The following is a 13,648-nucleotide window of genomic DNA, read 5'->3' on the forward strand; positions in this document are numbered from 1 at the left end:
CACACGGGCACTTTTTGGACCCTTTTATCGGGTCCTAGTGTCAGGTTAGCAAAGTGAAGTGCAGAGACTTGCGCAGTAACCAAAGAGTGGCGCTGCCAGCGTGTTAAAAAAAAAAGTTTTTTTATTTATTTATTTTTTTTTTTCCGGCAACATCACTGGAAAAGAATAGTTCCAGCTTGGCAGGCTAGGCCAGCTGCAGCAGGTGGAGGGATCAGGTTTGAATGAAGGGAGGGGGAAAGGTCACGCCCGCGGCGGCAAGATCGCCGGGTCGAGGGATGCAGGCCCGCCTCGCGTGCGCTCGCTCTCGCCTCCGTCGCAGCAGAGAAGGTGCTTCCGGTTGCAGCTCGCGCAAAACTGACAAAATTTGGGGCGAAATCTCTAGGTTGTCAGCGTAGAAAATACGTAATTTCGAGGCGGTCTCCCGCTGCCACTTCGTTACGTAGAGGTCTCAAATACATGTGCTTCTATGGAGAACGGCGGGGAATAGAAAAACTTCGTTATATCCAGGAATTCGTTATATTGAGATTCGTTATAAGCAGGTTTAACTGTATCAGTTTTACTTTAAAGCTCAGCTTGTTATAGCTGCATTACAGAGCAACTTGCATTTCAAGTAGGACTGTTTGTACACTTCCCAAAAGACATTTACTCCTACTTCGTGTTCTATGGTGTTGCTAACGTATTTTCCTGTCTATAAGTCGCACCCCCCTCAGAACAGTAGATTTCTTGAAAAAAATAAAGACGTATATTACAAGTCACACTGGTGTATAAGACGCACCTATTCATTCGGTAAGCGATTTTAAAAAATTAGTGATGTTTCACTTCATGAGCGCAGGTCACGTGCAGGTGTATGGGTGCCATTCCTATATAGTTGCGCTAGCAATTATATGGACACTCCAGGCGCATTTCTGATAGTCCAAGGGCGATTTCTTAATAGTCAAAGGGCGATAATGTCATCCCTGCGCACTGTATGCGAGTGAAAGCGTGCGACGGTGAGCCAAATAGCTCACAAGGCGGGAAAGCAGGAAGGCGGCGCATGAGAGAGGGAGGGAGGGGTGGCTTGTTTTGGTAGCGACTACGTAGTTTCACAGTGACGTGCACCGTATCTTGAAAGCGATCTGTAGATGCGACGACTTCGGGGTCGGTCGACTCGCGGTCGGCTCGCGGTCGGCCTGCCGCTGCTTGCGTTGCTGCTCCATCCTTCTCGCACGGTGCTCGGCAACTCAATCACGAGAAGAACCCAGTACCTCCATAGTACGCACACAACCCCTAGCCACTGCTGGAGGAGGTAAACCTAGTGCACTTCGCATGGCCATAGCATCCAATCCGATTTTGAGGGCACTTTTTCGAAAAAAAGATGTATGTAAGACGCAAGAAAAAATGCAACTTGCACACCGTAAAACGGTGTTTTTTGTTTACAGCGAAGCTTTCAAAGGCTAGGTTTCAGGAGATCGTGTCCGCGTGTAGAAAAGCCACGTGACCTAGCGGGAGAGGAGAGGAAAAGAAGAGCTCAACCCTGTGAGAAAGCTGTGAGAGGGTGCAGGTGAAAAGGAGAACGGGGAGGGGGATTGACTTGAGTCCAATGCTCGTGTTGGAGGGGGAGAGCGTGAGGCGCGCCAACCAATGGCGGTGTATGAGAAAAGTAGGTCAACGGAGAAGTGGGGGGCTAGAGAAGTTCGCATTAGTGTTGGTTGTATATACGGAGCTTTGGTCAAGGCCTCTTGTCTGAGAACGTCGTAGAAAAGCATGAGGAACGCCGTCGCCTGTGGATGCCAAGCCAGTTCTTTCATAGCCGGGCATTGTATAGCCATCGTCTAAGTGTTAAAAAACACGCCATTGTGCTACTTGGACCGAAGTCTCTTTCCCGAGTACGTAGCGAAGGGGTCGGTTTACCATTTTGTAGCCAAATTCAACATAGCAAGTCCCACCAGAGCGCCAGCTTCGCTGGATTTCCCCCTTCACAGAATGGAAGGGCTCTGACTTTTTCAAAGCGGGTGGTGAAGACAGCACCTTTAGGAGACGCCTGTGTAATCAATCTCGGTCATGCGCTTGTGGTTAGAGTTTTCTCAATTGGGGGTCAAAAAAAAGTCTTTACAGCGTAGCAACTGACTCTCTTTAATAAGAACGCCTGAAATAAACTGCAACAGAAGAATTCGGAAAAATAAAGGCGAAAGTTAGTGACAGAATGCCCGAAGGTTTGTATTTTTTCTTTTCTTTTTCTTTTCCTTCTTTTTTTCTTTCTTTTTTCTTTTTTTACCTCAGTCACTGTCTTAACTTGGGAAATCAGTTTTTGCCTGTATGGAAAACCCTGTCTTCTGTAGCTTAGCGGCTATGGCATCGGGTTGCTCAGCTCAAGGCCGCAGGTTCTATCCAGGCAGCGGCAGTTGCATTTCAGTGGGGGCGAAATGCAAAGCTCCTCATGTACCTGCATTTAGGTGCACATTAAAGAAACACCGGTGGTACAAATTAGAGCATGTGGTATTGCTGTTTCTTGTTCGCTATTTTTTGAAGAACTAGGTATTCTTTAAAATTTCAAGTCTGCAACTTGTTTTACCAACCATAAAAGGCCTTCACGCTACATTTTTTGTTTCTGTTTTGAGTGCATGTGTTTGTCCACATGTATCACCACTGAAGTGGTGCACGTGTGCCAACAGCAAAACTACTGAATTAGCACCACCTTATGTCAACTGCAAAGAAATTTTGCACCATGTAAGAAGTCTAGCTTAAGATAATTCACGTTTAGAGGAGCCTCTATGCAAAATTTGACATTTCAAGTACAGGCGGGAGTGTCGCGAAAAGTACGCAAGAAGAGCTGTTTGTGATACTGGAACTGAAAAGAACACCGCCATTACCGCTTGCTAGAAGTAATGCATAACCTAGCATACCGTGGCCTCCACGGGTCACCGCGACAAGCCCTCTCCCTGTGTGAGACGTTCCGACTACCGTGTGCTCCAGTTTGTCTATGGTTCTCCCAGCGTCACTATGCGAGCGCCTGGCACTTGCAGCTGCCTGCGGTGCGCTGAAAAATCTCAGATGTGGCATGCTGGGACTTGCATCATAGTGACACCACCAAGTGCACGCGTCATCTGCTTAGCTGCTGTTTAAAGGCTGCTAACAATAAAACTATGCAGTTACCAGCTCTGCAGTTTTGCCAAGATTGTTTCAGTGGTGTATACTACACATTCATAACAAATTTAGCCGAAGAGAAATTATGTTGCAGTTGGCCTCAAAGTGGTACATACCATATGTTCGAATTTCTGGGAAGCCTTTGTATGTGGGGCCATATTTTTTGTCGGGATTCTTTCTGTTCACATTCATTTCTTGTCAATCACTGTGCCGAGGGCAGATTGTGGAGCTAGCGGTGGTGTATGAGTCACTTCTCAATGGGTTTATCTTGTGTACCAGTGTGGTGGCAAAGGGACATCTAGTTCAATGCACTTGCCTAAACTGACACGTGTGTGTGTGTGTGTGTGTGTGTGTGTGTGTGTGTGTGTGTGTGTGTGTGTGTGTGTGTGTGTGTGTGTGTGTGTGTGTGTGTGTGCGCCAGTGGTAAACGAACGGTGCTGTTGTGGCAAAAATGGTAACAAGCGAGACGCCCTACACTGTTCTTGACAGGCAAGCCCGTACAACACCTGGGGACACTGGCGACCCGGGTGCCTCACAAAGGCACCACACCACGGCTCGTGACGCGGGTGTCTGCGCTACGTGCCACCATGGATCCTGCAGAGGCATCAAAGCCTCCAAAGCTGCCACTGCCTCCCATCAGGTGTGCACCCCACCATAGTAGCAGCCAAGTAGATCGCATGTTGTCAACCTGCGCTTGCTCCTATGCACTCTGGCGATATCACTTTCGGAGCGCAATCATTGGCTTAGGCAGTGGACAGGGTGCTTCTCACTACAACAAAGCCTCATGCTGGATGTCGCGTTTAGGCTAAAGAAAATGGTACCCAGCATAGAATAGTAGTGCCGTTATGTTTTTCCAAATTACAAACAAAAATTTTAATTATTCATTTAGTACCACATGTATTTTTTAAATCTCACCAACAGTAGAACCTCATTGATTCAATCCCATTTCCTACGATTTTTCAGCGCCAACGTTTGTGATCGAGAACACAAAAGATAACCCAAAACAGTCTACTTTTTTTTTTTTTAACCAGTTAATGTGTTCCCGGAAAACACAATTTTTTTTGGCACCAGCATTCACTACATCCGCGGTTGTATGATACGTTTTCCAGCCGCTAGACCCCATGTGAACAAGAGAAGGCGCAATACACGTGCTATTGTGAGCAGTAAACGCCCGTCACAGCAGCTTCCCCACAGTATACTCGCCCGCCCGGGCCATGTGAAATTGCCAGCACGCACTCACTTTCCTCTTCCGCAGCACTAGCAAATCTCCTCACGGGTCGTCGCGCATCGCATTCGCAGACACTAACCCTATTCCGATAATCTTCGCCTATCTGTTTCACTGAATGTGTGGTGCAATGCCATTGGAAGCGTACTGTGCACATTTAATAGGCTGTAACCCAAATGCACCGTTGTTCTCTGCTGCAGGCGGTGCGAAGTGAGCAATTATGTTACGCTCTGGCAGCATCATATTTTGGCGTCGCCTACTGGCTCAATCTCATTTCAGTTTCCCATCGTCGCCGTCTTAAACACTACGCAATAGGAAGACGACAATGCGCGTCCTGGGCCACTCAAGGGCCCACCAGTTCAGCGCATGTCGGCGCCTCATGCCACATTGATTCAGTTGCTGTGGTCCTCCCGATTTGAGAACCTATGTCAGGCGGCAGACGACGCTGAACCCAAAAGTGAAAAGGCACCCACTCTTTACTGTCGGCGTTGACCACACTCCGACCCGTGCTGCGCGGATGACCGCTCGGAGCGGTGCCAAGTCGTGTGATGCGCAGTCCCCGCTTTTGTCTGTCGCGCAGATTGGCCTTAATGAGCTGACGATAGCCCACAGAAACCACCTGCCATAACGAGGAAAATACCATTTCCTTTCCTGGAAGGAAACTGGAAAGCAACTTTATAAGCAATAGAACATTGTCATTAATTACTGTATGGCCCACTATTAAACTGAAAGCCTCTATGGTATTCAGGACAACATAACTTCATTATTTCTTCAACTTCAGAGGGGAAAAATATCTTGATAATGTTCAACAGACAATCTATCAATAAACAATATTTTCCAGACGTTTGTGTATGCCCTGAGTTATCAGTGCTGGTATACTAATTTGATGTTCCCTTTAATAAAAGTAGACCATACTATACATCTCGATTCCTAGGTACCTAAGTTACTGATGCCTAGCAACATTCTTGTTGCATAATGTGAGTAGATTTTTGATCATGTGCAGCACCATGTTATTGTTGTGACAAAATTTGTAAGCATAAAAATGCATAAAGTTTTCTGATGTTTGATATTCAATTCAATATTCGGCTTTTTTTTTTTTTTCGATCAGAAATCTACTATTTGTTATTCACGCACCCCAAATTTAAAGCCTATCTGTTCAAAAATTTTAATTGTAGTTTGTTTGTGTGGATCACTAGCTTAATTGTTTTATTTCCTGGCAAGTGCTGACATGTCTTTCCTGTGCTTTTTTCTTTTCCTTTTTGCTCCTGCCTATTCTCCTCACTGTGTGCCTACAGATACCCTCGTCTTCTGTATCCTTGAAGTAACAGTCAGTGTAATTGCACTGCTCGTTAGTATTTTATATTTGAGTGTCTAGCTGAAAGTTGACTTTGCTGTCTGTGAAGGGCCTAGACACTCTCAAGCTACTGAGTAGTAGCTTTTGATCTGGGGTCTTTTCATTTGTTTAATTGAAAAATAAAGGCACTACTACTACATTTTGAACTATGAAAGGCAGTATGGGTCCATGAGCAGCAGCAGAACTGGTTTTGATTGAGTAGGTGTATGCGAGAATTCAAAAGTTTAAAATACTATTGAATGTTATATTTTTAATACCCGTACTTGATTTGAAAATTGAGTATCTGAAATTTTTCTGATATTCTATAGGATATGAATATTCAAAGTAAATCAAATATATTGGTGGCTGTGCGGCAGCAGACACGCTTCTTTGCGTTTGTTTCTATTTAGTCTACGAATATGTACTTGATCTCGTGCTGAATTTTGTGCCGCTGAGAGAATTTACAGTGTGAAGTAACACCACACAACTGAGCTGTGAGGGAGAGCCAACCTCCTGGTGGCAAGGGGGACAGGTTTTTGGCACTATGTGAGTGAGGGCACAGTGCGGAAAGAGTGTGAAGTGGTTGAACCAGTCTGTTCTTGTTTCGCAAAACCCGATAAAAAAACCCAAGCTACAGTTTGTTGCATGTTAAAATGTATGTAAGTGGCATTTTATTGTCGGTGTTTGACTACCATACTGTCATAGTTTTAAAGGTTAGGCATAGAAGACCACCTCGTTGCATGTTAAAATGTCTGTAACTGGCATTTTATTGTCGGTGTTTGACTACCATACTGTCATAGTTTTAAAGGTTAGGCATAGAAGACCACCTCGCTTGGCTCTTTCTTTCTTCAATTGTAAATGAGATGTATTACTTAATGGGAGCTGTAACCGTATCTCACACTGGCAACACCGTTTCTGTCCCAAATCATCTCATATCCTTGCTTAGAAGAACTTTGTTCGCGCTAATGATGATGCTTTAGGCACTTCGGAGCACTTTATGATTTTAGGTTAACCTTGTTTGTCTTCCAAGTCCCATTTGCAAATTTATTGAGCACTCTGCATTGTGCCTATATATTGTAAGTCAATCTGATGAAAGCACGCTCTTACAGAGCTGCCAATGCTGCTGCTTCTTTCAGATTGGCAGCAAGTGAATCACGTACACGAACACCCACGTCGAGAGGCCGGCGCTCGAGTCTCCACAGTGGGTAAGTGCTCGCTTGCAGCATTCACAGGAAGTAGACCCGAGCACTAAGTACCGTTAACGTGGTTGATCAACATTTGGTCAGATGTGCAAGCCTCAATTACAGTTGAGCAAGATGTACGCTCGAGTTAGTTGGTGCTACATCGGGAATGGTAAAGCAACGATAACGACATGGACGAAAGGAAGTTGTAGGAAGCGGAAAGAAAATGCAGGAAACTCCAGTGTGTACCTTTCGTCTTCCTCTCATCCATGCCTTTAGGATTGCGTTGCCATTCATTGATTTTAAGTTCACAAGACCTTCCTTTCTACCATTCAGTGTATGCTAAAAAGTCATTCGTAAATAACCAGGCGAAATAGTTACCAACTAAGCTTTGTCCTGCAAGTAATCCATCGATAATGTACAGTATCTTAAAATATGGTAGACGGCTATCAACAGTTCATTTCTGTGTCCAGTGACAAATTAACATCCAGAACAACTGTAAGCCTGCACTGCTGTATATTCATGCAGGTATACTGTCCACACTTGTTACAATGAATCCTTATACAGTGGAATCTCGATACGATCTTCACGGGAATTGGAAAATAAAGCATATCATCCGAAAATCGTGTTATCCTAGGGCCGTATTCTGAAACATTCCACTTCGGCGATATTTCACCTAGGCGAAAGCCGCGTTCAATAAGTCAACCGGCTCCTTACCCGTGACGTCAGTATGCACTACGAACACACGCACTCGTATTATCCAATGTCAGGTGAGAACGCGATCGCAATAACCGTATGAAAATAGGTAGCTCCTATGGGACATAGGCCGGGGGGGAACGTGTTATCCCAAAAGACGTATTGTGCAGAATCGTATCAACGAGATTCCACTGTACAGCATACTTTTGGATATAATAGACCATTCATCTCATTTAGTTTGTTCTGTATACAGTGCTTCAAAAACAACCATCGTCATTTTGAGAACACTATTTCTCATCGCATCAATTTGCGCACACACACCAAAAAAGGGGGTGAACCAAGTGTTGTGCTAAAGACAACGTCGACGTTACATGGTGGTTCAAGTGATTCAATGATTAAATGTTGATTATATCTCGCTTTTCTGTCCCTGTCTGTTTTTCATGTTCATTATTTACTCATTTCAATGGTATTCATATAATATTTCACACTCAATTATGTCAACCTTGTCTTGTTTATCGCAATGACACTTGGTTGACCCTTTCTTTTTTTCACCAAGAGGCCTGGTGGGCCAATCACGGAGATAGTGAAGTCTATGTTGCAATGTGGTTAATTTTGGACTATATTGGCGCTAGTTACCCCCGTACCTTTAATTTTATCTACTCTGCAACTAATGCTCGCTTCTTGTGGGTACCGCCGAATCCATCGTCCAGACTAGAGCACTGCACGGGCTCGGGCTTACCCGAAAGCCCGGCCCGGCCCACGGGCCGGGCCGGGCCGGGTAGCACAGTTTTTTTCACAGGCTCGGGCCGGGCTCGGGCACGGCGTGTGCTTTCTGACTCGGGCCCGGGCCGGGCTCGGGTTTTTTAATGCGGGCCCGGGCCGGGCTCGGGATTTCTGGTGGTGTGCATGTAACGTGCAGCGAGTTATTCTCGGGTGTCTCAACTCTGGAAAACATTATTTTTCGGTCTCTGGCCGGGTTCGGGCCGGTTTCGAGGCTCGGGCCTAAGGTAAAGGGGTGGCGGGCCGGGCCGGGCGGTTAACATAGATTATTTCCGGGCCTGGGCCGGGCCCGGGTCTCGCCATAAAAGCTTTGATCGGGCTCGGGCGGGCCGCCCAACGTAAAAACGGGCCCGTGCCGGGCCCGGGCTGAAAAAATCGGCCTGTGCAGTGCTCTAGTCCAGACACCATTGCCTCGCGCAAGCCCTGCTTATTCCAAGTGAACTTGCTCCATTTCCCAAATGTGTGCCGTACTGCAGCTTTGCCGCAACATGTCTATATCAAGGCAGTGCACCCTTTACACAGGTATAGTGCAGTGTGGTCAAGTTTCCAGTATATTGGTTCTAATTACATACGTAACGTTAATTTGACCTACTGTGCGACTTATTCTCGCATCTTGGTCTCATTGAAACCTACATTTTAATATCTCTTGCTACAAGGCTCATGAGGCCGAAAGGGCCATTTTTTGTCTGGGAGTGGTTGCAAGATACCTAGGTCCGAGATACGCCGAATCCATGTGATGTCAGCTAAGAGGACCTTGTCTTCAAAAGAAGATAGGCTGATATTCGCGGTGTCCAGAGTGCACAGCACATGATGCGATTGAGCGGTCTTGCTTGCAATGCAGCTGTGGACAGAGACGATCTCCGAGTTCAACTTGCCTTTTATCGTTTGTGCTACAGGTTTGACAGTGATCTTCACTTGTCACGAAAGATAAAATTAAAATTGGTTTATTCTACCGACCTCTGTTTTGTGTGAAAAACTAACCCATGTTTGTGTCAACTGTTGTATTGTAGCCAGTTGACTCCCCGTTGTTGCGACGACGTTTGTGGTGTTCATATGCTCTAATGCGGGGAATGTGCGATATTTCGGCATCCAGCATCCGCAAAATAGCGGGCAGCAAGGAGCCATCCCGTGGGTGGGGTTGTACGATTACTTTTTTGTTTAATTTAATTTTCTATGTTTTCATCGTTGTTGCTTACACCTCCAGTTTAGATAGTGGTATATGCGAAGTTCCACCATTTAACAACATACTGCGGCCCTAATTTTGGATATAACAGACATTTCTCGCTGAATTATTACAGCCTGTTGTAACGAGCATCGACTGTAGTACATAATGAGTAATAACACTACTTGCCAAGCAATAAAGGGTTTGTGTGGCCCATACATTCTCACTGTAGTAATAGCTAAGCATTTTGGAGATTTTGTGTCTTAGCAACTTGAATGATTGTGCTGACTGATGATCAGTTGACAGAAATGGCATATGCCAAAGACAGGTAAACACAGGTTCTTACAGCTGTCTAGTCTTTTTCCTTTGTCCTATGATTTGGACTGCTGTTCTAAACTGTGGCTTCTGTTGTAAGGCATTTGGGGATGTTGCCTCCAAGCCTGTTCATCTGAAAATGAGTGCTCACACAAAGCAGCAACGGACGGTGCAAACAGTCTGGCCCTGAGATATGGGGCAGTATCGATTTGCTTTAGTTGTCTTCGAGTGTGCGTATCTCGAAGTGCCACCTGTAAAGAGACACTGAAGAGTTATAGTAAAGCTAAATTAGATTACAATTTTCGAATAGGTTAGTTACTGTGAGGGTTATGGTAGGATTAGTAAGCAAGATGCAAAAACAAAAGATGGCTGACCACATTCGTTTCCCCTACCAGCTGCCCACGGTGCTGTAGATTTTACAGCACCTGCTTAGCGCTAAATATAATTGTTTCAGAAGACTGCACTGCATTTCAAAGTTAACACTCCTTATATATCTTGCAATAAAAGGTTAGATTACGCATAAATACTGCCACGAAGTTTTGACGTTGCATCGTCATTGTTCCCATGGTTTGGGCTCAGCGTTCGAATAAGGGAAGTTCGGTTTTCATTTTCTCTGCTAGTAATAAATTATTGCGACAGTGTTCAACACTGTCTGCTAAGCAAATTTAACCTGTCTTTAATGCTTATGAAAGTGGGTGTTAGAGGAGTTTTGTCAGAAGGGCAGTGTCACCACACTTTCGAATAGCGTGAATGGCTATAGAAGAACCAGGACAGAGCCTCCTTCCTCTCTCCCCCACAGACTGGAAGTGGAAGCACTGTCGATGCTGCGCACGCCTCCAGTCAAGCTCTGGCAGGGCAAAACGGAGTCGACTCCATCTGCGGCGCAGCCATCAACGAGCACACCTGCATCCATCCTGAAGCGGCGAGCAGTAGACCTTCCACCAGTGACAACCACCCCAGTGGTTCGAGGAAATGCACCGGAGCGAGACCTGGGCACCTGTCCGACACCCGTGGAGCTCGACGAGGACGTCTGCCCAACACCAGGTTTGAGAAAGTTCATGAAATTAAAGGGATTCGCAGTGTAAAACATATGTTGCCACGTTTTATCACGTAAGGTTGACTCTTGTGTATGGCCTGCGTCTCCCATTTGGGGCCTTGAAAATTTGGGGGGGAAATTCTAGGGATTGAGTGGTGGGGCCAACAACAATATTTTTTGTCACTCCACACACTACAGTATTCATACGGCAGTTTAGGCAGTGTTGTGCAAATTCCGCTTGGTGCTTTCTTTGTACGTGCTAGCTTAACCCATTTCGTTCGGTAAGCACATAGACGAACTTATAGGGTTGCTTGCTGCTGTTTTCGGCTGGTTACTCACAGACCCAAACGCCACTTCTAGCAGCCTGTACATGTAATCTGTGGCACAGTCACCATGAGTCACTCCGTAAGCGGCAAATTGCAACACTTGATGATAAGCTTAATCCTTGGTGTTTCAGCAGGTGTTGTTACGGTTTGGCCGCTGAGGAACCACCTGACCAACGAAATCAAGAATGAAGAGTAGAGCCTGAATGACGCCATTTTCCTACATGGTGCGCACTAATGATGTTTGAAAAACAGAGCAAGATGCTGTAAGGCATCCGAAACTTAGATAACCTGAAAACTCGGCATGGCGGCGTTGTAGTTGGCTTTTCTTGGCTGAGAAAGAGCCCTGTCAATGGCAATGCGACTTGCTCCTTGAAACTGAAGTTGTCGATTGTATACGTTTTCAAATTCATATTCGTTTGAATACTGAAATTATGGTGGAAAGGAATACTGAATAGAGTAATATTCAGTGTACGGTGAGCTCAGGACAGCGCACAGTAGCAGGCACTGTCTACAAAAGTGGCGCAAAAGTGGTGCTTTGTGACAACAGTTAGTCAATGATCTTCTCACCAATACAATATTCATTGCAGAAATAACCAAAGAGGCATGTCACTGCGGCATGTCACTGCGTATTGTGTCAGTTTGTGCGGAGAGTGCTGATGAAGTGCGCACATGGAGCAGTGTCATGTTTCACATAAAGTCAAAGTGCAATAAGATCCTATCATGCCCAGCATGGGTGAGCCAAGAAGGATGGTAGCTTGATGAGCGCCATCTTTTCGTGCGAGCAAGGGGAAAGTGGGGAACGAAGCGAACCAGCGAGCGCACGGTAACACAATCACCCTTACTGTGATGCGAGGGCGGCGGGTGAGCGGGTGGCAGGTTGGCATGCATCTCCTTACCTAGCGCGGCTGTGGCTGCGCATGGCTGTCAGTGTGGCTGAGCACATGCACAGCCTGCGCACCCTGTTTTGGAGATAATCTGCTGTGCGTGCAAAGACTGAGTGAGCTGAGATGTTGTGGCATCGGGTGCTGTCTTCCCACGCGTTTAATGCTGGGGTATGCGTAATCTAGAGTTTCGGAGACTCGAAGCAAGAGACAGACGAAGCATTCGCTTCCTGCCGCCGGCGCTTTTCACGATTCCGCTGTGGACGACACTATCAGTCGTGGAGGCGGAGTGGACGCGGAAGTGTGGCTGGCTTCGTTTCGTACTGCCGATGTGAAGACATTGTCGACACGGCATAAAACCGTACCTTCCGTCGCCAACTCTCAAGTACAACAAAATTATCTTTGCTCATTCAAATTTGCTTTTAACGATTGATTGATAATTCTGAAAGCTTTGCAGCCCTACCTGTGCAATTAATCAACGACTGTACTTATTTGCACAAAAGATCAAATTTCAACATAATGAAATTTTGATATAACGAAGCAAATTGCCGATTTTACCAACTTCATCATGTCGAAGTTTAACTGTATAATTATTTACGGAGCTGTCAACTAGAAGCTTGACCGGGGTGAGCAGTACTCTTATCTGGTGTCTCTTTGTAGCTAATTTTGTACCCTGTAAGCTGTAGACATATGTGGCTTGGCTCTTCCATTCACGTACTCCTTTAATCTGTGCAAATAGACTTGATTATATGCAGTTTGGTATTTTTTCAGTGCACTGCACAATACAAAGCTATTGTACCTTTCATAAGTGCATAATTTTAATGTTTAATTAGTTCTAATTTGATGGAAAATATGCTGACAATTGTTTACAGGTTCCAATCCCAAATTGTTTCCATTGAAATAGTATCTCTTTCATTTTTATACAGTGTTCACTTTTATGGCCTCTTTTCGGTGGTTTCTTTCAGACCTGTGTGCGTCTGCAAAAACCCAGCGACAGAGCGAAGGAAAACTTCACTCTGTACCTGGCCCATGTGTCACTGGGTCTTAAATTATCCATCTCGGGACTGCCCAAGATGCTGTGTCTACCAATGCTCATTGGCTGAAAGCACCGCCTTAAGGTGTCCTGGATAGTCTGGGACGACAAATCGAAGAGACCTACATTTTTTAACGCAAAAATCTGACCACTGTGTTGATTTTGGCATCTTGTGTTTCTGCAGAGCCGTTGGTCCGGAGGCTGAGGTTTGCAGTGTCCGATTCTTTCAGCTCGGAGAATAGGTAAGTGGCATTTGAGGCTTCGAGCCCTCGATGATTGTCCTCTGCACGCATTCGTTGAGGAAGTAGCATGGGGTGAGGCTGTGGCACAAACTGGGGACATATACCTTGTCTGCCATAATGTACTGAATCTAATTCAACGCTGTTAATTTTCAATAAGGGTGGTCAAATACTCGGAAGTTTCGAATACGAATACAGTCGAACCCGACTGTACTGAACCCGTTGACATTGAATTATCCCTTATATCGAACAATGCCTAACGCCGTTAAATTACACTAAAAATATATAGCAGAAAATGTGGTTAGATCTAAGAGAAAT

At 45.5% G+C, this 13,648-nt stretch overlaps 1 protein-coding gene across 1 annotated transcript in view; it reads left to right on the forward strand.

The window, feature by feature from the left end:
- The window catches only part of LOC119450677 (protein ELYS-like), a 128,883-nt gene that overhangs the window by 90,229 nt on the left and 25,006 nt on the right, over positions 1–13,648 (forward strand). Inside the window, 4 exon segments of the mRNA XM_049666127.1 lie at positions 3,613–3,763; positions 6,818–6,886; positions 10,615–10,859; positions 13,276–13,333. Of these exon segments, the coding sequence (XP_049522084.1) occupies positions 3,613–3,763; positions 6,818–6,886; positions 10,615–10,859; positions 13,276–13,333 (523 nt within the window).

This window comes from Dermacentor silvarum, chromosome 4 (assembly GCF_013339745.2).
Source record: "Dermacentor silvarum isolate Dsil-2018 chromosome 4, BIME_Dsil_1.4, whole genome shotgun sequence".
Taxonomy (NCBI): Eukaryota; Metazoa; Arthropoda; class Arachnida; order Ixodida; family Ixodidae; genus Dermacentor; species Dermacentor silvarum.